Source organism: Carcharodon carcharias, chromosome 21 (genome assembly GCF_017639515.1).
Source record: "Carcharodon carcharias isolate sCarCar2 chromosome 21, sCarCar2.pri, whole genome shotgun sequence".
Classification (NCBI taxonomy): Eukaryota; Metazoa; Chordata; class Chondrichthyes; order Lamniformes; family Lamnidae; genus Carcharodon; species Carcharodon carcharias.
Genome location: NC_054487.1, coordinates 60692089 through 60716809, shown reverse-complemented (window position 1 = coordinate 60716809; position 24721 = coordinate 60692089). Strand labels below are relative to the sequence as shown.

General features: G+C 41.2%; 1 protein-coding gene across 2 annotated transcripts in view; it reads left to right on the top strand.

Moving 5' to 3' along the window:
- Positions 1–3034: 3034 nt before the first annotated feature.
- nup107 (nucleoporin 107) overlaps positions 3035–24721 on the top strand; it is a 55491-nt gene continuing 33804 nt past the window's right edge. The window contains exons 1-7 of one of the 2 annotated variants that reach the window (XM_041216257.1): positions 3035–3176; positions 3833–3927; positions 8557–8634; positions 9666–9772; positions 11434–11578; positions 13734–13837; positions 18044–18171. In XM_041216257.1, coding sequence (XP_041072191.1) covers positions 3145–3176; positions 3833–3927; positions 8557–8634; positions 9666–9772; positions 11434–11578; positions 13734–13837; positions 18044–18171 — 689 coding nt within the window. In that variant the 5' untranslated portion in view covers positions 3035–3144. Of the gene's footprint in view, positions 3177–3403; positions 3737–3832; positions 3928–8556; positions 8635–9665; positions 9773–11433; positions 11579–13733; positions 13838–18043; positions 18172–24721 lie in introns of those variants that run through there. The other variant, XM_041216258.1, reaches the window with a different exon arrangement.

Sequence of the window (24721 nt, the reverse complement as noted above, 5' to 3'; positions counted from 1 at the left end):
ACCGCGTCCAATGCATTTACATTCTTCCTTAAATAAGGAGACCAAAACTGCACACAGTATCCAAGGTGCAGTGTCAGCAATGCCCTGTATAACTGAAGCATAACATCCTACTTTTATGTTCAATCCCTGTCGTAATAAAGGGTGGCATTCCATTAGCCTTCTTAATTACTTGATGTACCTACATACTAACATTTTGTGACTCATATACTAGAACACTTAGATCCATCTGCACCTCAGAATTATGCAACCATTCTCCATTTAAGTAATACTCTGCTTTTTTGTTCTTCCTGCCAAAGTGAACAACTTCACATTTTCCCACATTAAACTCCATTTGCCAGATCTTTGCCCACTCACTCGAACTATCTATATCCATCTGAAAACTCCTCATGTCCTCTTCACAACATACTTTCCTACCTATCTATGTGTCATCTGCAAATTTAGCTACCATGTCTTCACTTCTCGTATCTAAGTCATTGATGTAAATCGTAAAAAGTTGAGGCCCCAGTACCGAGCCCTGTGAGACACCACTTGTCACTTCCTGCCAATCAGAAAAAGACCCATTTATGTATACTCTCTACTTTCTGCCAGCCAGCCAATAGTCGTTCCACGCTAATATGTTACCCACTATACCATGCGCTTTTATTTTCCGTCATAATCTTTGATGTGGCACCTTATCAAATGCCTTCTGGAACTCCAAGTACAGTATGTCTACAGGTTTCCCTTTATCCATTGCACATGTTACTCTTTCAAAAAACTCCAATAAATTGGTTAAACATGATTTTCTTTTCACAAAACCATGCTGGCTCTTCCCTATTGCCTTGAGCTCTTCTAAGTGCCCAACTATAACCTCCTTAATGATCATTTCTAATAACTCCCCCATGACAGATGTCAAGCTAACTGGCCTATAGCTTCCTGTTTTCTGCCTCTCTCCCTTCTTGAATAGAGGGGTTATATTTGCTATTTTCCAATCTGATGGAACCTCTCCAGAATCTAGCGAATTTTGGAAAATTAATACCAGCGTGTCAAATGCCTCATTAGCCATGCATCGACTACCTCATTAGCCACATCTGAATGAATCTGCACTTGCTTGATAATGCCTCAACATCCTTCTTCTTTCTCCCCCAGTTTCTTTCTACCTCAACCCCTCTCTTTCTTCCCCAGGTCCTTCAGCTGCTTCCTCAGACTTTTCTTTTTCTGCCAACCAACAAACCTCTCCCTTTTTCTCTGCCAATCCCCACACCACCACCATCCCACCCCCTGCAGATCCATCTCTCCCTGGGCTCCTGAATTCCATCACCCACTTGCTGTTTAAGGGAAGGGAAGATGTGTTTGCTAGTGTTATCATGTTGTAGAGAAGTCTTGTGATGCAGTGGGAAGCATCCCTGCCTTGAAGCCACAAGCTCCAAGTTCAAGTCCCACTCCAGAACTTGATGACCAAGGAATACGCATTCACATGGTCAAACAGGTTGAGTATCAAGTTATAAATCCTTCCAACATATGTCAATGGCAGGCCGTAAGAGCCGGAGAGATTCCTGATCAGTCATGTGATGGAAAGAAAATTGGAGCTCCGGACTACAACATGCATGTAAAAGTGTATGTTGCCATAGCAACACAATCTCTCGGTTGGCTCAGTTAGCTGGATCAGATTGGTGCCAACAGCATGGCATTTGATACCCGTTCTGGCTGGGGTGGATTTGAGACCTGCCTCCTTGCCCTACCCATGGTGCAGGTTGTGGCACTGTGGGTAGGACCTGTCTTTGGGCAGAAAACTGAAGTAAAAGAATCATGGTGGCTGAGGGAGGTGGGACATGGGAAATGTTAAGACCCTATTGACCTCTGCAATAGTTAACCTCAGGAACAATGCTAACCTCAGTATATTGCTAGGATCTTTGCAGCCAACCAGTCTGCATATGAACATACTTAACACTAAGTTACATTATTGAGTCTCTTACAAATAATGCTACTGTTCAGAGAGTTGGTCAACCTACAGCAGGTAGGAGAAGATCCACCAGCAGTGCCTTTGCAAGATCCTCCAAATCAGGTGGCAAAAAGGCAATCCAATAGGAGCATCCTCTCACAAGCCAACATGCCCAGCATTGAGGTGCTATCACTCAAAACCAACTCCGCTGGGTGGGACATGTAGTTCGTATGCGTGACATTAGTCTCATGAAGCAACTCCACTTGGAACTCAGTCACAGTGAGAGACTCCCAGAAGGACAACAGAAATGTTTTAGAGGTGAACTCAAAGCACCCCTGAAGAGGTCAAACATCCCCACTGATGCATGGGAGCCCCTGGCTTGTAAGGAACCAAAATGGAGGAGCTTCATTCGGGAAGGCATCAAACACATTAAGGGACTTATTTGGGAACGTGCAGATGTGAAGTTGAGGCATAGGGAAGGATGCACAAGCCTCCCAACAGCTCATCTACCCAACCCTCCAAGTATCATCTGCCCTGCATGTGGCAGAGTCTGCAGATCACGCATTGGACTTATCAACCATCTCATTGAACCAGAGTGGAAGCAAGTCATTCTTGATCACGAGGGACTGCCTATAAGAAGAAGCTTTTGTGGCAAGCAGAAACCATGGCTATCTTTTTAAAAATTCATTCATGGGATGTGAGCATTGCTGGCTAGGCCAGCACTTATTGCCCATCCCTAATTGTCCTTGAGAAGGTGGGAGTGAGCCGCTTTCTTGAACTTTGATGCAGGTACAGCTATAGTGCTGTTACGAAGGGAGTTCCAGGATTTTCACTTGGTGACAGTGAAGGAACTGCAGTATAGTTCCAAGTCAGGATGGTGTCTGTGTGGGGGGTAACTTGCAAGTGATGTTGTTCCATGCACCTGCTGCCCTTGTCCTTCGAGGTGTTAGAGGTCGTGGGTTTGCCATTATTTTCTTCAAAAAGAGGTCTCTCAAACGCTTGCCCATGGAGAGTAAAGTGAGTGCTTTAAGGTGGATGAAGAGAATGTTGAGTGTGAGTCAATCTGCTCGCCAGCCACAGAGGGCGCCCGGTCCGGCGCTGAGCTCCGGAGGGAAGACGTTGCCTCTTGGCGCTGAAGGACGCGGTGGTTGAGCTGCGCGCGCTCATGGTGCATTTAGCTTCGCTGCTTTGACGGATTAACAAACGGTACCTGAGCTGAATTCATCATGTCGAAAGTGTGGCAGGAGTCGATGGACAGGTAGGAAAGGGCAACCTTGCGCCAACTCGAAACGTGGTCTGGAGCAGGATTCAACAGCGGGCCGGGAGGGTGGGAGGGAGGGAAAGGAGTGTAACCGGCGGGACGGGCAGGGCAAAGGGTAAAGGGGGCCGCCGAGGGGCTGGGCTGGGCTGGGCTGGGCTGGGGTGAGGAGGGGAGGGGAGGGGGGAGGATGGATTGGGAGAGCTACGGAGGAGATTGGTGGATGGGTGGGATAAAGTGGGGTTGGGAGAGGGGTGTGTTTTTTGGCGTAGCAAGGGAGGAATCTGTTGGACGGTGTGATATGAATTGCTGTCGTGAACGGTCCGGGAGTTGCAGTTAGGGACCAAGGAGTTGATGCAAGGGGGCAGGAAGGCATCTGGATGGGTGTAGTCGGGCTGTGAGGCCTTGTAGGGGGTGGAAATATATTCTCTTCCAACTTTTTTTTTTGCAAAGTTTTTATTTTCATCTTCATTTGGTATCTGTTACTGCTTAAAAAATATTCTCTGCTGAACTGATCAATAATTTTTTTGTTCAGTAGTTTAGAAGGAAACTGTTGAATGGTAAAGTTGTTTCGAATCATGTAGCAATATGTGCTTTTGCAATTACCTTTAAAGTCCTAACATTGCTTTCTAAACTTGCTGAACTTTCTTTTTTAGGCAAATGGGTGCAGAATCGTTCTCTCCTATAGTTCGGGACGTCGAGGTTAGCAGAACCTCTCTGAGACGCAGTGCATCAAAAGGCAAATCTGTCAGTATCCTTTTCACTTTATGCCCATTTTGACAGAGGGCCCTGACTTGAAACATTTAAGCTGTATTTTCTGCATTCGCATTCAATCTGAAGCTTTCTTAGTTATTTTTGTGACTTAGAGAAATATTGGCATATTTTTGAAGAGGGAGGCATGAGAACTGTCATTATCATTTAGATGGTTGAGAAGAGGATGTTATGTCCTGGAACTTATATTAGGATCGGACTTGAAGATAATTATCAGTACCTCCAAAAAAAAAATCAACTCACCAAGAAGAAGCACTTGGACCTTGGAACTGGTGATCACTGCTTTTGGAAGGGTTAAATCAACAAAAATATGGCCAAGGATTGATCAAAGACAGGCAGATCTCCTCCATGCTATGAATTGAAAGGTGTAAATAGGGCATTGATTTTTTTTTTCAAAGATAATAATGTATAGTCTGCAAAATATGGTTGCAAACAGTTGTTTAATTGTAATATATAACATATTTTGGGCATTCATAAATCAGTTTGACTACTCTCAATGACAGGAAGGATACAGGTATCATGTTCTCCACACAGGTATTGAAGTCAACAATGCAATGTGTCTTGGGGAAAAATCATTATTGGGTTTAAAAATTAAAACAAAAATGCATTTTTAAAAAAGAAATTATAATAATGTTTAGAAGAAAAAGAGAATGAAGGTAGTATTTGCCAGAGAGTCTAAACAATGAGTTTGCTTGTTCAGGTATGTTTATTTGGAGTTCATAAAAACCTGACAAAGAACACAAGTGATGTTCACATGACATGGTATACATATTAATAGCTTGATTATTGTAGAAGGAAGCAAAAATAAGAGTGATAAGGAAGGAAAAAGAATAGCAGGTTTCTTGGAAACTGTTTCAGCAATGGTGGAAATTTCAGAAGTTCATTTGAGGATGTTGTTGGAACTTACCTAGGTAAAACATGATGGTCGTTTAGCCTTGTGAAAGACTTGATAAAACTTTTTGAGGAATCAAAAGGAACAAGAAATTTATTGCTCCAGTAAATGGCATGGATAAGTTGGGTTGAACCATTGCACTGCAGGAAGACAGGAGATTGTGAGTTCTAATTGTGTGATTTAAAGGAAGTTGATTGGAATGATGAGCAGCAGGAGGCCATGTGTATGAAGACAAAACTGTGGGAAAGAAGATAGAGCCTTAAGGAATCTGAAGTTGAAGGAGAGAGCCACAGGATGTGCAGTCCTGTCAAATACAGCACAAATAGAGCAATTTGAGAGGAACTACCTAACCATGACAGCATTTGAGGGCAGATCTATGGTACCTTAATGGTGTTGAAGAGCACTTCTCCAAATATGGATAGCAAGGTTACTATTGAAAGGACCATGCTGGTTATCATAATTCAACCAAAAGGGGGATGGAACAAAGTGCAGGGAACTATAAGATGCAATTTAAATACAATCTAGAAACCAAAAATTTAAGTCAACATCTTTTCAAAAGAGAGGATCTTGTTTCATCAACCTTATTAAATTCTTTGAAGAGGTCCGGCAGATGATTTGGTGGATATTTACTTGGATTTTCAACAGATCTTTGATAAGATACTGCATTATATTCTCTGACCTTAGTCATGAGTCTGAAGTTGGGATAAGCAGCTGAATAGATAGCGAGCTGGCTATAAATCAAAACACAGAGTAGGAGTTAAGTTTAGCCACTTAGAATAGTGGGAAGTGGGTGCTCTACAGGGATCAGTATTGGGACCATTGTTCATAATTTACATAAACAATTTGGACTTGAGAACCCAAGTATAATTTCAAAATTTACAGACGATACTAAATTGGGGTGTAGTTAACCAAAAAATGTAAGAAGATAATAAACTTGTAAAATGTATGTAATTGGCAAAATGGATTTCAGTTATAAAGAAGTGAGTTAGGAACCACAAAGAGGCCATTTGATGCTTGGATAATTGTCTAAGTGGGTTTGAGAAGCAAGGGGATGACACTCATCACACAGTATAGTGAGTGAAGTTAATAAAGCCATTTTTATTTTTTTTTAAATGGAAAACAAAGCACTGGATTTTATCTCAAGGGATAGAATTGAAACTTAAGCAAGGAGTCAGGGCTAAAAGGGTCATGAAAAGTCACTGGCAACCAGGATTAAGGAAAATCTCTAGGCCTTTTATACATATGTAAAAAGCAAGAGGGTAGCCAGGGAAAGGGTAGGCCCACTCAGGGACAGAAGTGGGAATCTGTATGTGGAGTCAGAAGAAATGGGAGAGATTAATGAATACTTCTCATCAGTATTCACCAAAGAGAAGGACTTAGAGGTCGATTTTTCTAGGGAAGAGTGTGTAGATAGCCTGGATCATGTTGAGATCAAAAAAGAGGAGGTGTTAGGTGTCTTGAAGAATATTAAGGTGGATAAGTTCCCAGGGCCAGATGGGATCTACCCCAGAGTACTGAGGGAGGCAAGGGAGGTGATTGCTGGGGCCTTGACAGGAATCTTTGTATCCTCACTGACTACGGGTGAGGTCCCAGAGGACTGGAGAATGGCCAATGTTGTGCCATTGTTTAAGAAGAGTAGCAGGGATAATCTAGGAAATTACAGGCCGGTGAGCCTTACACCAGTGGTAGGGAAATTATAGGAGAAGATTCTTCGTGACAGGATTTACTACCATTTGGAAGCAATTGGGCGTATTAGTGAGAGGCAGCATTGTTTTGTGAAGGGGAGGTCGTGTCTCACTAACTTGATCGAGTTTTTCGAGCAAGTGACAAAGATGATCGACGACGGAAGGGCAGTGGGTGTTATATACTTGGATTTCAGTAAGGCCTTTGACAAGGTCCCTCATGGCAGACTGGTACAGAAGGTAAAGTTGCACAGTTTCAGAGGTGAGCTGGCAGAATGGATACAGAATTGGCTTGGTCATAGAAGACAGAGGGTAGCAGTGGAAGGGTGCTTATCTGAATGGAGAGCTGTAACTAGTGGAGTTCCACAGGGGTCAGTGCTGTGATTTGGAGGAAAATGTAAGTCGGCTAATTAGTAAGTTTGCAGATGACACTAAGGTTGGAGGAGTTGCAGATAGTGAAGAGGATTGTCAAAGGATACAACGGGATATAGATCGGTTGGAGACTTGGGCGGAGAAATGGCAGTTGGAGATTAATCCGGACAAATGCTAGGTAATGTATTTTGGAAGGTCTAATACAGGCAGGAATTATACAGTAAATGGCAGAACCCTTAAGTGCATCGACGGGCAGAGGGATCTGGGTGTTCAGGTCCACAGGTCACTGAAAGTGGCAACACAGGTGGATAAGATAGTCAGGAAGGCATATGGCATGCTTGCCTTCATTGGCAGGGGTATTGAGTATAAAAGCTGGGAAGTCATGCTGCAGCTGTATAGAACCTTGGTTAGGCCACACTTGGAATATTGCATGCAATTCTGGTCACCACATTACCAGAAGGATATGGAGGCTTTGGAGAGGGTGCAGAGGAGGTTTACCAGGATGCTGCCTTGTCTGGAGGTTATTAGCTATGAGGAGAGGTTGGAGAAACTCGGATTGTTCTCACTAGATCGACGGAGATTGAGGAGCGACTTGATAGAAGTTTACAAAATTATGAGTGGAGTAGATAGTCAGAAGCTTTTTCCCAGGGTGGAAGAGTCAATTACTAGGGGACGTAAATTTAAGGTGAGAGGAGAAAACTATAAAGGAGATGTGTGGGGCAAGTTTTTTATGCAGAGGGTAGTGAGTGTCTGGAATTTGCTGCCAGAGGAGGTGATGGAAGCAGGTACGGTAGTGGTGTTTAAGAGGCAGCTTGACAAATACATGAATAGGATGGGAATAGAGGGATATGGACCCCGGAAGTGCAAAATGTTTTAGTTTGACAGGCAATATGATCGGTGCAGGCTTGGAGGGCCGAAGGGCCTGTTCCTGTGCTGTACTTTTCTTTGTTCTTTGAAATTCAGCAATATGTGTTAAACTTGAGTACTGTGTTTGGTTCTGGTCTCCATATTATAAAAAGACCTTGAGCATTGGGGAAATGCAATAAAAAGGATGATGCCAGACAGAGACAATATACTTATAATGAAAGCCTAAACAGGCTGGGGCTCCTTTCTCTGGTAAAGAGAAAGCTGAGGGATGAAATAATAGATATTAATATAATGAAAGGGTTTGATAGGATAGACATGGAGAAAATGTTTCCATATGTAGGGGATTTGAAACTAAAGGTCATAAATATACGATGGTCACGAATAAATCCAATAGCTAATTCAGGAGGAACTCTACCCAGAAAGTAGTACAGCTATAGAACTCATTACCACAAGGAGTCGTTGAGACAAATAGCAAATATGCATTCAAGGGGGTTAGATGAAGGATGGGAAGAAGCTCGTATGGTGCATAAGCACCACCATAGAGCAGTTGGGCTTGTTTCTGTGTGGTAGACCTGATGCAGCTTTTGAGGTAATGATTAATTACATCATGGTTCATGACTTTTTGGAAATATCAGTGTAAGGAATGGCAATGGGGCGGTTCTGAAGATTAACAGTTTGAATGTCATTCCTGTTTTAAAATGACTGGCACTAATCAGAACAAGTACTGATAAAGACTCTGGGAAGAAATTACTATTTGTGAATTATCAGATCCAACTTTCCTTAACTCATTCTCTAGGCAACTTGAAACATAGTAAAGATTTTCCCAGTATACATCCACTATCAGCTACTCGAGCTCACATATTCCATGAGACCTGTAAGTATTCATTAAGATAACTGAACCCTTTATTCAGTAATATTAATTTCTTGTTTCAGATAGAGATCATGCTGCATTTCTTCAAAACCTTAATATTGCCGCATTCAATCTTCATATTTGCCATGTTATTTTGATCGAATGTGCTACCAGTTATTTTGGTAATTGTATGTCGATTGCTTGTTGCATTGAACAACGCACCTCCTTTCCTTTTACCTTTGTTAACAGCCAGCATAATGGTGTAGTATGTGTGATGGTGTGTTTGATTGTTGTTTCAGAATTACCTGTAGCTGTACCCTGCGTGCTGCTGGCCAACGCACCACACACATGGTTTCCCCCCCCCCCAAAGACGCACCAACCAGATTTTGAACCATGTTAGTCAACATTACGTTCCACATGTATTCAGTAAAGGATGCACAGGAATTTGCTCCAATTAAATATTAGGGAGATCAACAACATTATCTTCATTCCCTGCCTTAAACTCCATTTGCTAGCCACCAATACAAACCCTCCTGACCACAGTGGCTGAGCCAGACTGTTCTTTAACCTTAGTGTCCTTTGTCACACTGAGATTAGCTACCAACCCCATATCCTCTCCATCACCAAGACTGCCTACTTCCACCTCTGTAACATTACCTATCTCCATCCTTGTCTCAGCTAATTTGCTGCTGAAAACTTCACCTGTGCCATTGTTGCCTCTAGACTTAACTACTCCAATCATCTCCTCCCACAGTATACCCTTCATAAACTTGAGTTCACCCAAAACTTGCTGCCTGTGTCCTAACTTGCACTAAACCCTGTTCATGCATCATCCCAATGCTCACTGACCTACAATTGATAACAGTTCAGCAAAGCCTCGATTTTAAAATTCTCATCTTTTCAAATCCCTCTGTTACCTTTCGCCTCTCTACCTTTGTAATCTTCAATTCTGGCCTCTATTGCACCACAAAACTACTTAAATTCGAGAGTATAGAGTATGTAAAATGCAAACATTAGTGCTTGTTATTGAAATTAATTGCTTGCTTGCATTACAGATACACCACAGACTAGAATCTGTCCTGTAAAACAATCTGATGTGTCTGCTATTTTAGGATCAATTAGACCATCTCTACGGGTATCCACAACACCAGAGATGCCTCTGGTAAGAACCAAACATTACTTCCAAATTTTATTAAATATTTTTCTTCTTTTGAAGCAAAGTCAAGAATGGAAATGGATGCACTAATATGTATCGAAGGTTTATAAAAATACCAGATGTTTGCTTTATTGTATAGATCCTTAAAGAAAAATATGCCAATGATTTTTTATAAAGCAGAGAATTTATGCATTAGTGTATCTTCAATGGCCTTAAGTTGACTGGTTATTTTATGTAAGGTAATTATTTTAATGTAAGAATTCTATTTTGAAAGCTCCAGTTAACAGTCTAATTAATATTTGTATAATCAACTTTTAATTAACAACAAAATGGTTCACTTGGCTTTCTGGCTGTAGACAAAGTGGAGTCAGGTGATGCTTTTCAATGGTAGTCTAAAGCTCGAATTCAGGATGCTGACGTGCAGCAGTGCCTGACTCTAAAGGTTAGGAATTAACCAGCTTTGGGGTTTCTGCATCATGTTTCTGATGTGATTAATTTCTTAATTGGCCTGGATTTTGCAGTCACTGCAAAGGACTGTCATTCACTATTCCCCTGGCTGACAACTGTGTACAAAGATTTGAGTGGCTTTGGGGTGGACACTCCCTCTCATTGGACATCTGTTCCAAGGGATCAGTGGCAACTGAGCTGTGCAAGAAATAGAGATGCTCTTCAACCTTATTGAATGAAAATTTTTACTTAACCATGCAGAGTACAAACCAGGAAATATAAATTAGATTTAAATAATGTACAGAAAACAAAATGAAGATTGAGAAATACTAAAGGGATTGAGAGAGAGAAAGAGACATGAGACAGAAAAAGCCAGCATTTTTCTTCAGAGGGAATAAAATTCCATAATTCTCAAATTAATTTTAGGACCAAATAAATTCAATAAATTAGTTATCACGTCATGCCGTTAAAAACTTACTAACATCAGAATGCATAAGCCCTTCTCTTCAGTCATTTTTAGAGCAGAGCTAGTGGGCAGGTTTAGGCTGTGGCATTAGGGTTAGGGTTAGGATCAATGTTGAGTCTATCAGTGAGGACTGTGCACCAGCAGGGTATCTCTGAGATCAACTTATGATTTCCAATGTTTAACTGCACCTTTGCAGATTCCAGAAGTTGCTGTCAAATTTACCTTGTAGAAATGACAAGCACTGATAACCTCACCATTATTATAATAGAGAACTTTGAGTCAAAAGTTTGGATATATTTGGTGGTCAATGCACGTTGATGATGTTGATGTATCATATGCTTCATGAGTGACAAGCACGAATAAGACACTGGTTAAGAGCCTATGTATTATATTTCTACTTTGTTTTCCATTAAGAAAAAAAATTCATAAACAAATAGAAATCAAAGTCCTGTTCTTGTCTATCCTTCTGAATGACATGGTTGTGGTCATTTGTAGGGATATCAGTGTACATCTTCCTTGGCCTAACAGGAGGAACACTTAATCTGACTGGTCTAAGTATATTAAACCAGCTAGTTTTCACAGCAAATAACCTGGTGGTGAGATACAGTTTACCTGCTTTTGAGCTGTATTAAATGAATGGAATTATAACTATCCTTACTACCAGTTAAAGTTCTGTATTGCCATACTGGTCAGCAAGAAAGATGATTTAAAAATTGCTTTCTGTATATCTAACTTTTTAAAACTTTTTATTTAGAAATATATTCCAGAAGATGAGACTGATTCACCTGGTTTCACTCGCCAGAGGATTAGTTTGAAATCAACAATTGAAACAGGAAGTTTTTCAGAGGACATAACTCTTAGTGCAGTCATGTTAAGGGAGGATGACCCGGGATTAACTGGTAAGAAATAGGCTTAGTCATAAACTTGTATGTTAGTGTTGAAGCATCAAAATGTTTGTTAATAGTGCCTGGTGGCCTAGCCAATGGAAGTCTCCATTCTATTTTAAGGGGCCCAAGATCCTGAGGGGTCTTGACAAGGTGGATGTGAAAAGAATGTTTCCTGTTGTGGGAGAGCCTAGAACTACAGGCCATTGTTTAAAAATAAGGGCCACCCATTAAAGACAGAGATGAGAAATATTTTCCCTGAGGGTCGAGAGTTTTTTGAACTCTCTTCCTCAAAAGGCAGGGGAAGAAGAGTCTTTGAATATTTTTAAGGCAGATGTAGATAGCCTTTCATCATATTACTTATTAAGAATCTGTTGGGGGTAGGAGGGAATGTGGAGTTGAGGTTACAATCAGATCAGCCAAGATCTTATTGAATGACGGAGTAGGTTCAAAGGGCCAAGTGGCTTAATCCTCCTAATTCGTATATTCCAGTGAAATGAGCTTTACTAGTCTCAACCCACCATTGACCTGGTATGGAATTATTAGTTCAGATCTTGAACGTTGCATCTTGAGTTACTGAAATAGAGAGAGAAATGTATCAGGATCACTGTGTTCACTGTACTACACCAGATTCTCAATGTATAATCCTTGCATTTTCATTGTAGCTGTCCAGCCTTTAGAGTATGTAATGATTTAGCATGTTTAGACAGTGCATTTTAATTCTTGGCAGGTCCGGAGGATGTATTAGCTAAAGTTCAATTAGGATTGTACATTGATCACTAGTTTACTAATTTTCACTTCATGCATGGTGCTGTTTCATGATCAATGGAAAATTAGTTTGAGCAATCATGCTTTCCTTGGGATCCTTGTAACAAGATGAATGTACTTGGAACAAAAGCCTTAAACTCTTCCTTTAATACAAAAGATTGAGTAGCCTTCAGAATTGGCAAGTTTTGCCTAACTTAAGTATTGCAATTACCTATTTATCTGCAAAACTTGCTGGTGTAAAACCAAGGGGAAACTGGTGTAGTGGTCAGGTCACTGGGCTAGTAATTCAGAGGCCAAGACTAATGCTCTGAGGACGTGGGTTTAAAGCCCACCATGGCAGCTGGTGGTATTTAAATTCAATCAATAAATCTAGAATTGAAAGCTAGCTAATGGTGACCATGAAGCTATCATCAGTTGTCATAAAAATCCATCTGATTCACTAATGTTCTTTAGGGAAGTAAATCTGCCATCTTTACCTTGTCTGGCCTACATGTGAATCCAGACCCACAGCAATGTGGTTGACTCTTAACTGCTCTGTAAAATGGCCTAGCAAGCCATTCTGTTCAAGAGCAATTAGGGATTGGCAACAAATACTAGCCCTGCCAGCGATGTCCTCATCCCATGAAAGAATAAAAAAAATGAACAATTAAATGTTCAAAAAAACATGGACAGTGGATTGGAGTAATATGGACTTGGTACTAGATAAATTCAAATTGTTTTGTGTGGGTCCTGTTGATGAACCTAAACATGAAAATTTGAAAATTGCAGCTATGAGAAAAGATTGGATAGGCTAGGGTTGTTTTCCTTGGAACAAAGAAGGCGGGGGGGGTGACTTAATTGAGATGTACAGATTGAGGGGCCTAGAGAGAGGAGACAGGGAAGACCTGTTTCCCCTAGCAGAAAGGTCAATTACCAGAGGACACAGATTTAAGGTGATTGGTAGAAGGATTAGAGGGGACATGAGAAAAAACTACTTCACCCAGAGGGTGATGGATGTCTGGAATTTGCTACCTGGTTTGGTGATGGAGACAGAAACCCTCCACTTGTTCAGAAGGTACCTGGATCTGCACCTGAACTCCATGAACAAAATTTTTATGAAAAAGAATGGACTATAAGGGCTGATTCTATCTTCTGATTTCTGCTTCCTTTTAATGACTAAACAATACATCATTCAATTAAAAATTGAATGTTTAATATTTGTAAAACAAAGTGTTTAATGAATGTTAGACTTTCCAGTAGTATTGTGCAAATAAAATGAGACAACCAACTTAGGAATCAAAATCTGAAGGTATTTGGTGACAGCAGCAATATAATTTGCACCTAGATTTACAACGTGTCTCATGTATTTTATCATTCAAAATCTAATAACACACTCCAAGTTTTGTAACTTTGTTTTTGACAGCTTCAGCCAGCCTGTTTCCAAACTTCTTGGAATCTTTCCTGAAACATTCATCAAGTGCTATCTTTGACCTGATAGAATCTTATGAAGCCAATTGCAAGGAACAGGTAAGATTTTTAAAACCTGGCTTCTGCAACTAGTCTTATTTTGTGGAGTAACAGCTTCTATTTTTTAAATCATGTAAATTAGGATAATATATTATTGTGTCTGAGAACGCTTCATATCTCCCTAAGCCAAATCGGCTGTAATCCTCTTTGAAATCTTGGTGCTGCAATGAAGTTGATTGGTGTAACCTGGAATAAAAACAGAAATGCTGAACAATTTGGGCACTATCTGTAGAGAAAGAATAGTTATTAACTTTTCAGATGGAGGATAAAAGGCTACTGAAACATTAAGGGCAGAATCCTCCCAGATTTGCACTATGTGCGGCAGTGGGTCATAAGATCCCAATCTCATTAATCGTGCATTCCTGGGAAACACACCATTTCAATGACAGGCACCGATTCACCTGCCACATTGTCATATTGCCGCTTCATCACACGGGGTGCCACGTTTAAAGTGACCGCACGTATACCTCCCAGTGCTTCCAGCCCAGGACACCTGCAAAGATGGCTGCAGCTCCCCCCCCACCTCCCCACTGGTTTAGTGACACACCGTCAAGCACCTTTTGGACACCGTGGAGGCCCACCGAGATGTCTTGTATCCCTGCTCTGGCTGCATGAGGGGCAGCAACATTACCACTCAGGCTTAGTAGGCGATGGCAGTGGTGATCAGTGCCAATGCTGCACAGAACAGGTTGGCCATTCAGTGCAGTTAGAGGATGAATGATCTCTTCCATGCTACCAAGGAAAGGCAACCATCTCATCACCCAAAACTCTCTCACTCAAGCCTGTCAGACATCTCGCTCACTGCCAGCTCAAAGGACATCACCACTCACATGCACCCTCACATCTCCATCTGGCCTCATCCCCTCTGGAGACTGCCCCTCAGCCCTCACCATCTTGAGGCCACTTGCATAGATCAACTTGTGCCCCCACACACTCCCTGGAATACCCCACTCCCAGTACAGCCCTTGCCCTGCAGGCTCTTCCCTTGCCTGAGGCCGCTTCTTCCCCCTTCTCCAAGCAAGCCCTAGCCCTACAGCTGTTGAATAGCCACCCTGCCTTATGGCTGGTCTGGTGGTATAGACCTGCCCATGAGTGCCCCTAAATGCGTTGTGATGCTGTTTGTGAAGCCTGGCAGTGATGGTTGCAAGTGCTGCCCAAAGGGAGGCAAACAAACCTTGAAGTCCCGAGCAAAGTGCAGCTCATCAGGTGCAAGTTGCTTATGTACAGTGATGTGCTTGGATGAACTAGTGTGGGGGGATGATTCTGGCGAGCTGAGCTTATGGTATTACGATTAAGTTCTTGCGTCTGATGGCAGGAAACATGGCCTGCCATTGATGGACAGAGTGGACGGTTGCAGATGGTTTCACAATGTCATGAAACCGATTTTTGATCTTCTCGCCATATTGTCCGCTCGCTGCCAAACACACCTGCCAAAGGGCATGGAAAATTCTGTTCTGAGTCTGTTTTTGTCTCCAACCAAGGTGCTATATAAGAACGATTATCAAACAAAATTTAACACTGATCCATTTAAGGGAAATTAAGACAGGTGACCAAATGCTTGTTTGTAGGTTTTTGGGGTATCTTGGAGGAGAAATGGGAGAGAGAGGGGTTTGGAGAGTGGATTCTGAGGTTTGGAGCCTGGGCAACTGAAGCCACAACTGCTGATTTGTCCTTGTCCAGGCAGTTTTTTTATTTGAAGACCAATAGCACAAATAATCAAACCAAGTAAGAATTTATAGTTTTCCAGTGGCTGAAGGGTTGATAACAAGAAGGCTCAGATTTAAGGTGATTGGCAAAAGACCAGAGTTGACCCAAGAAAAAGCTTTTTTAACAGTAGTTAGGATTCGGAGAGCTCTGCTTGATAAGATGATTACTATAGATTCAGTTCTAGCTTTCTAAATGGAATTGGATAATACATGAATGACAAAAAGTGCAGAGAAATGGGGAGAGCTCCACAGAGTTGAATTAACTGATTGCTCTTTGAAGCAGCCTGCTTCAATGAGCCGAATGGCCTCCTTCAGTCTATACTACTCAAACTCTAGGATGCATAGATGCTGCCTGACCTGAGCATTTCCAGTATTTTCTTTTTTTTTTATTTCAGATTTGCAACATCCACAATATTTTGATTGGTGTAAGCGTATCCTTAGGTGGACAGTTTTTCCTTTTCTTTGAACCCACCGTCACATATGATTTTCGGCCATTTTCTGCAAAAATTATTTAGAAAATAGTTGTATTTAAAATTTGGGGCTTTAAAGCAGGTGTATTTATACCAGATTTTTAAAAACACAACTGAAAAGCAGACTGGAGGGGGGTACATGCAAAAGACAGAAATATACTACTCCGATCATGAGGGCTTTACTATCAAAACACTAGGTTACTCTATTGTCTAGTTAGATAGTGGGCATTATCGAACAGAATCCTAAATACATCGTACACTACCCTACGATATGTTGAAGCTGATAGTAGGCAAGATACTTTGCAGTTTTTATTGAAGTTCAGTTTTTATTGAAGTTATATCAACGTTTAATTTGAGTATTAGCAGATTTGGATGTCACTTCTTTTATTATTCAACAACACACATCCTTTTATATTCCTCCCTAGTCACCTTGTTATTTAGTTCTGGGCAATACTGGCAAGGCTATATTATTGCTCATCCTCAGTTGCCCTAAGAAGGTGGTTGTCTTGAAGCACTGCAGTCTTTGTTGTGTGATACTCCCTCAGTAGTGTTAGGTAGTTGTGGAAAAATCATATCTGCTTGCCTCTTGGCTGGAAAATAAGGAAAGCTGCAGCATGCAGTTAGAAGGGAAACAAAAAACTGAAATAGTTTGAAAATTAATCGAAATAACAGGGGGGAAATTTGTACTGAGAAGTTGCTTCTATTATAATTTATGAAGGGTTAGAATTGTTAATATCTTGTTATTTTTCAAGGGATTGACTGTTTAACAAACAGATAATGGGTATGAATAGAATTGGTGTGCAAACCAAGGTTGGTCCAGAACTTGCCATTTGTGTGTGGATTTAAGTTTTGACTATCTCCTTATTCTCCTATATTTCACGTATTTTATAGGTGATCTGAGCTGACATTTGCAACTTTAAAAGAAGTGGTGAACTAGAGTACTATACATCAGAGTTTTAAATAAAAATACTCCACTGAAAGGTGAATACCTATCATATAGTTTTTAATTCTCCAATAGGAGAAAACATTGCATACACCAAACCATGTATAGGTCAGGCTAAAACTATGAACTGGATTTAATTGAAAAATATTCACACAAATAAAATAAAATAAACTAACAGACAATTATTAATGCGCTTATAACCTAAACTGTTTCAGAAATCAGTGTAGCAAAATGTCTGAATTCAAAGTCATTTTACTGAATCTTTTCATCATTCTTGTGGAATGAACTGAACAACCTAGGGCTCTTATTCACATAAATTTCTCACGAGGTTGCTGATCAATATTTTATCTATCGGGCATATAAAATGTGAACTGCCAATTCCTGGCATTGGAATTGTTTTGAATATTCTAACAATCAGTTGACATAACAAATAGCTTGGTCGTAAGCAACCGTTACTTGCTTCAGAATGAAAAACTTGCTACATTAGCATCTCACAATCCTGAGGTATTAAATCAAAATTTCTCAACCTCTAGGACTCAATCTACAATTGACAAGAAAAATAGAGACAAGTTGCCCTCCTTTAACTTTAAAACATCTGTTTGTGTATTTGTTTCACTTTCCTGCACACAGAATGAATCTGTGCAGAATACTGTTAACATAAATCTTAGTTAAGAAATTTACAATATTTGGCTTTGCTAATTCAAACTAAATTATATAATGCAGAAATACTTTAATATGCAGTTTGGAGCTGGCATCTCAGATATTCAAAGCTATAATGGGAATTAATTGCACTTATAACAACCCCAGTTGCCTGAAGAAGAGTCACACAGACTTGAACCGTTAACTGTTTCTCTCTCCACAGATGCTGCCAGACCTGCTGAGTTTTTCCAGCATTTTCTGTTTTATGACTGGTTGTTCTGACTAAGTAGTGGCACAAATATATGTGCCATATTCAAGGAGAAATCCAGTCTTGTATAATTTTACTGTATTGGTTCTACTCTGTACTTAAGCAGTTGGGTATTATTGTGTAATAATTTCTTTAAAACAAAACATGAAGCAAACCGTTTTGACTGTTCAATTGTTTCAGGTAAATGTACTTCAGAAGATTGTGAACCGTGCTACTCCTGGACAGCAGAAATTTTCAAAAACAGCTAGTGTTCTCTGGTTTCTTCAGCAAGAAATGGTCACCTGGCGTTTAATTGGATCTCTTTACAGGTACAGCATTCAATTTTAGTACAAAACTGTTAGAAACAGGGTAAATTGAGTTTTTATATTGTGGATGCATCATATCCCTCATTGACTGCGCAAGTTCGTGTCGTAATTTTGCACTTTTAAATTTGTGGCATTTTAACATGAGATGAGGTGATAATGGCTGCCCTTGACATCAAGGCAGCATTTGACTGAGTGTGGCACCAAGGAGCCCTGGCAAAATTGAAGTCAAGGGGAATCGGTGGGGGTGTGGGGGAACTCTCAACTGCTTGGAGACATACATAGCACAAAAGAGATGCACACAAAGATATTAATTAGGAGCATGAGCCTACCCTGCCATTTGATAGGACCATGGCTGAACCTATTATGGCCTCAACTCTACTTTCCTGTCCATCCCCTGTAACCTTTGACTCTCTTATTAATGAAGAATCTCTCAAACTCAGCCTTAAAAAAAATATATATATTCAATGACCCCGCCCCCAGGACTCTCTAGGGAATAGAATTCCACATGCTAACGCCAGAGAAAAAAAACTCCTCACGGCTGCCTTAAATGGGAAACCCCTTATTTTTAAACTGGCCCTAGTTCTGTTATCTCCCACAAGCGGAAACATCCTCTCAGCAGGCCCTCTGTCAAGTTCTCCAGGATCTTATATGTTTCAATAAGATGACCTCTCATTCTCCTAAACTCCAGTGGATACAGGCCCAACCTGCCTCAAAGGCCTTCATCCCACAAATGAACCTTCTCTGAACTAATGCAGTTATACCCATCCATTTTGGTAAGGGAACCAAAACTGTATACGGTACTCCAGATGTGGTCTTACCAATGCTTTGTACAACTGTAACAAAACTTTCCTACTTTTATACTCAGTTCCCCTTACAGTAAACACCAACATTTCATTTGCCCTCCTAATCACTTGCTTAATCTGCAAATCAATTTTTTGTGATTCATGTACCAGGGCACCCAGGTCCCTCTGTACTGCAGAGTTCTGCAATCTCTCTCTCTATTTTAAATAATATACTGATTTTTCTATTCTTCCTGTCAAATTGGACAAGGCATTTTCCTGCATTGCACTCCATCTGTCAAATTTTTGCCCACTCACTTAACCTAACATATCCCTTTGCACACTCCTTATGTCCTCTTCACACTCCTACCTGCTTTGGAAATTCAAGTATACCACGTCAACAGTTTCCCCTTTTTATTCATGTTGCTTGTTACTTCCTCAAACATGATTTCTGTTTCATATAGCCATGTTGACTCAGCCTGACTGTATTAAGATTTTCTAAGTGTTCTGCTATAAACTGCTTAATAATAGATTTGAGCATTTTCCCTATGACAAATGTCAGGCTCACTGGCCTGTAGTTTCCTGCTTTCTGTCTATCTTGTTTCTTGAATAGAAGAGTTACACTTTCCAATTTGATTTTCCAATCTGCTGGGACCTCTCCAGAATCTATGGAATTTTGGAAAATTACAACCAATCCACCTATTGCTGCACCCACCTCTTTTAAGACCCTAGGATGCAGGCCATCAGGTCTTGGGGCGTGTCAGACTTTCATTCTAATAGTTTTCTCAGTACCTTTTCCATGGTGATTGTAATTGTTTTGAGTTCCTCCCTTTTACCTCTTGATTTACAAGTATTTCTGGGATGTTAATTGTCTTCTACAGTAAAGACAGCCACAACATCTGTTCAACGCTTCTGCCATTTCCTTATTTTTCATTATGAATTTCTCGGACATCCACTGTAGCGGAACAGCGCCTGCTTGAATCACTCTTTTCCTTTTTAAATACTTGTGGAAACTTGTACTATCTGTTTTCATATTTCTAGCCAGCTTTCTCTCATGCTCTTAATTTCTCCCTCATTTTTTTAGTCATTCTTTGTAGATTTTTAAACTGTCCAATCTTCTGACCTACCACCAATCTTCACAGAATTGTATGCTTTCTCCTTCAATTTGATACTATCTTTAACTTCCTTATTTGGCCATGGGTACATCCTTCTAGAATCTTTCTTTCTTGCTGGAATAGATCTTTGAGTGTTATGAAATATCTCCTTAAATGTCTGCCACTGCATCTCTATTGTCCTACCCTTTAACTTAATTTCCCAGTTCACTTTAGCCAGCTCTGTCTTCAGACCCTTGTAATTGCCTTTATTTAAGCTTAAAACACCAGTCTTAGACCCTCTCTTTTCCTCAAACTGAATGTGAAATTCAATCATGTTATGATCACTGCTACCTAGGGGCACCTTTACTATGAGGTAATTAATTAGTCTTGTCTCATTGTACATTACCAGGTCTAAAATAGCCTGCTCTCTGGTTGGCTCCTGGATGTCCTTTTCTAAGATAATGTCCAAAAACACTATGAATTCATTTTCCATGCTACCTTTGTCTATCTGATTCATCCAATCTATATGCAGATTAAAATTACCCATGATTATTGCAGTACATTTCTTATAAGCCTCCATTATTTCTTCCTGTATACTCCGTCCTACAGTTTGGTTACTGTTAAGGGACCTATAAATTTCCTGCTTCCCACCTTTACTATTTCTTACCTCGACCCAAACTGATTCTACATCTTGATCTTTAGAACCAAGGCCCTCTTTCACTATTGTAGTCATATCATCCTTAATTAACAGAGCTACACCACCACCTTTCCCTAGCTACTTGTCCTTCTGAAATGTCAAATATCTTTGAATATTCAGGCCCCAGCCTTGGCCATCATGCAGCCACGTTGTTGTAATGGCTATCAGATCACACATATTTATTTATATTTGCGCTGTCAATTCATCTGTTTTGTTATGAATACTATGTGCAATCAGATATAGAGCCTTTAGTCCTGTCTTTTCACTGTTTTTGCCAGCTCTGGCCTTATCCGCTGGTGCACCCATAAGTTTGTGTGCTCTGTTCCTATTGCACTATTGCCTTGATCTTTCCCTTTAATCTATCACATCCTCCCTCATGTGATCTCTTCCCCCAATATTTAGGTTAAAGCCCTCTCTACCGCCCTAGTTATACAACTCGCCAGAACACTGGTCTCAGCACAATTCAGGTGAAGACCATCCCAAGGATACAGCTTCCACTTTCCCCATTACTAGTGCCAGCACCCCTCAAATCAAAACCCATTCTCCCATACCAATTTTTGTGAGATGCATTCAACTCCCTAATCTTATTTATCCTATGCCAATTTGCACGTAGCTCAGGTAATAGTCCAGAGATTATTGCCTTTTAAGGTTCTGTTTTTTTAATTTAGCACCTAGCTTTTCATATTCAAAGCAAAACCTCTTTCCTAGTCCTATCTATGTCATTGAAACTGACTTGGACCACAGCATTTGGATCCTCCTCTTCCACTGCAAGCTCTTCTCCAGCCCCGAGCAGATATCTCATACCTTGACACTGGTTAGGCAACACAGTGGTCTAGTCTCGTGTTCTTGGCTGCAGGGAACTGTGTCAATCCCCCCTGACTATACTGTCCCTTACTATCATTTACATTCCTATTTACTGCCCCTGCTTGAATGGCTTCCGTGCCATGATCACTTTGCTCATGCACCTTGCAACTCCAGCTCTCATCCGTACAAGTCAAAAGAACCTTGAACTCATTGGACAATTGCAAGGATTAAGGCTCTTGCACTCCTGCCTCTTGATCCGCTTACATGCCTCACTTGCAGCGATGCCATCCTGTCGCTGACCACTGACCAGATCAGAAGATCATAGCCTAAGGGCTGTGACTGCCTTCTGGAACAAAGTGCCAAGGTAACTTTCGCCCTCCCTGATGCATTGCAGTGTCTGTAGTTTGTCCTCCAGCTCATTGACTCTGAGCTGAAGCTCCTTGAGCCAAAGCCACTTGCTGCAGGAATGGTTGCCATGGATCATGCAGGTGTCCACAGACCCCACGTACTGCAGCAGCAACACATCACCTGCTTTGCCATCCTTTTGTGTTTTAATTATTTTCAGCAGTCTTTAAATTATATTTAATACCTTTCCTCACCACTTAGGTTTAAATTAGTACAGTAATACTTTAAGTGGTAAAAATTTATTGTAAAACAGTAGACTCACCAGCTTCTCCTACTGTCACTTAATTAATTGTAAGGAGCTAATTAATGTTTATTTGAAAATGCAAGTGTTTCTAATTTCCAGCTCTTTATACACAAGCCCCAAGTGCACTTACTCACCAACAAATCGACTTGAGGTTTTTCTGAGATGTCACTGTTAACTTTTTTTGAACCCCGAGTGCACCCGGACACCCCGCATTCCCACCCCCCCCCCCCCTGCCAGTCTGTGTTCCTCCCACAGGTCTGCTTCTCTCCCTGGGTGGTTGTGGCTGTAGAAGGACAATCATCTCAGTCCCAGTACATCGCTGCAGTAGTTTCTTAGGATAGTGTCTTAGGCTGAACTGTCTTCAGTTGCTTCATCAATGACCTCTCCTTCACCATAAGGTCAGAAGTGGGAATGTTCACTAATTGTATAATGCTCACTGTTCATGACTCAGATACTGAAGCAGTCCGTGTGCATGTGCAGCAAGACCTGGACAATATTCAGGCTTGGGCTTATGTGATGAAACTGAGGCCAGGAACTCCAGTTACCAGAGGACCTCAGCCCTCCTGCGCACTTGCTGGCTGGGAAAGGGCCGCACATGCGCAGTTTGTTGATTTCACCTTCAGGTTGGAAACTTGTGTGTAGATGCAGAGGCTGTGGGAAGGGTTTTGAATGAATATTTTGTCTCCATGTTTACAAAGGAAAGGGAGGATGTAGATATAGTAGACCAGGAAGGAACACTGAGATATTGGATGGGATAGTCATAAAGAGAGGGGAAGTACTCAAAGGGCTGAAATACTTGAAAGTTGATAAGTCACCAGGGCCAGATAGATTGTTTCTGAGGCTGCTGAAGGAAGTCAAGGAGCAGATAGCAGATGTTCTGAGGATGATTTTCCAATCTTCACTAGATACAGGGGAGGTACCGGAGGACTGGAGAAATGCGAACGTAGTTCCATTGTTTAAAAAAGGGATCAAAGGAAATGCCAAACAATTATAGGCCAGTTAGTCTTACATCGGTGGTGAGCAAATTAGTAGAATCAATCCTGAGAGATAGGATTAGCTGTCATGTGGAAAGGCATGGACTAGTCAGGGATGGTCAGCATGGATTTGTTAAAGGAAGGTCTTGCTTCACAAATTTGATTGAATTCTTTGAGAAAGTGACAAGAGGGTTGATGAAGGTAGTGCAGTGGATGTTGTGTACATGGATTTTAGCAAGGCATTTGACAAAGTCCCACATGGCAGATTGAACAGGAAAGTAAAAGCACATGGGATTCAGGGTAATGTGGCAAACTGGATAAAAGGTCAGCTTTGTAACAGGAAACAAAGGGTAATGGTCGATGGATGCTCTTGCGAATGGAAAGTTGTCTCAAGCAATGTTCCACAGGGCTCAGTGTTGGGACCTTTGTTATTTGTGTTATATATTAATGATTTGGACGTGAACGTGGGCGGCACGATTGGGAAATTTGCAGATGACACAAAGATTAGCCGATTAGTGGATAGTGTAGAGGATAGCCATAATCTCCAAAACGATATAGAAGGGTGGAGTGGGCGGTAAAGTGGTAGATGGATTTTAACATAGAGAAGTGTGAGGGAGGTCAAACAGTTACAGGGATTATACAATAAATGGGAATATACTAAGAGGGGTAGATGAAGTGAGAAATCTTGGCGTACAAGTACACAGGTCCCTGAAGGCAGCAGTTCAAGAAGACAAGGTTGTAAAGAAGGCATATGGAATGCTCTCCTTCATTGGCAGAGGTATAAAATATAAAAGTAAGGATATAATGTTGGAATTGTATAAAACTGGTGAGGCCACAACTGGAGTATTGTGTGCAGTTCTGGTCACCACATTACAGGAAGGACATAATAGCTCTGGAGAGAGTGCAGAGGAGGTTTACAAGAATGTTGCCAGGGTTAGAAAAGTGTAGCTACAAGGAGAGATTGGATAAGTTGGTGTTATTTTCCCTGGAACAAAGAAAGCTGAGAGGTGACTTGATTGAGGTGTACAAGATTGAGGGGAATAGATAGAGTGGACAGGGTAAAATTGTTTCCCTTGATGGAGAATTCTAGAACCAGGGGACTTGGATTCAAGATAAGTGGCAGGAGGTGGAGGGGGGTGTCTGACCACAGTTTGCCTGTTAATTCACAAACCTCACGCTTACCCTGAATACTCAGAGGGTAATGGGTGTCTGGAATTCACTGTCCAAGTTGCTGGTAGAGGCAGAAACTTTAATAAACTGTTTTAAAAAGTACCTGGATCTGCATGCACCTAAAGTGCTGTAAGCTGCAGGGCTATGGGCTGGGTGCAGGAAAGTGGGATTAGAAAGGGCACCTGGGTGTCCTCGGGCTGGCATGGACAAGATGGGCTGAATGGCTGCCTCCTGTGCTGTAACTTTTCTATGGCTAGCTGTGCATATGGACACGATGCTTTTACCTTCTTCAGGCCGGGATCCAGCCTTGCGCGCCTGCTCTGAGGAAAGAGAAGCAAAGAAGTGAAATGGTGTGAAACTGGAGGGCAGGTGACCTGAACCGGAGC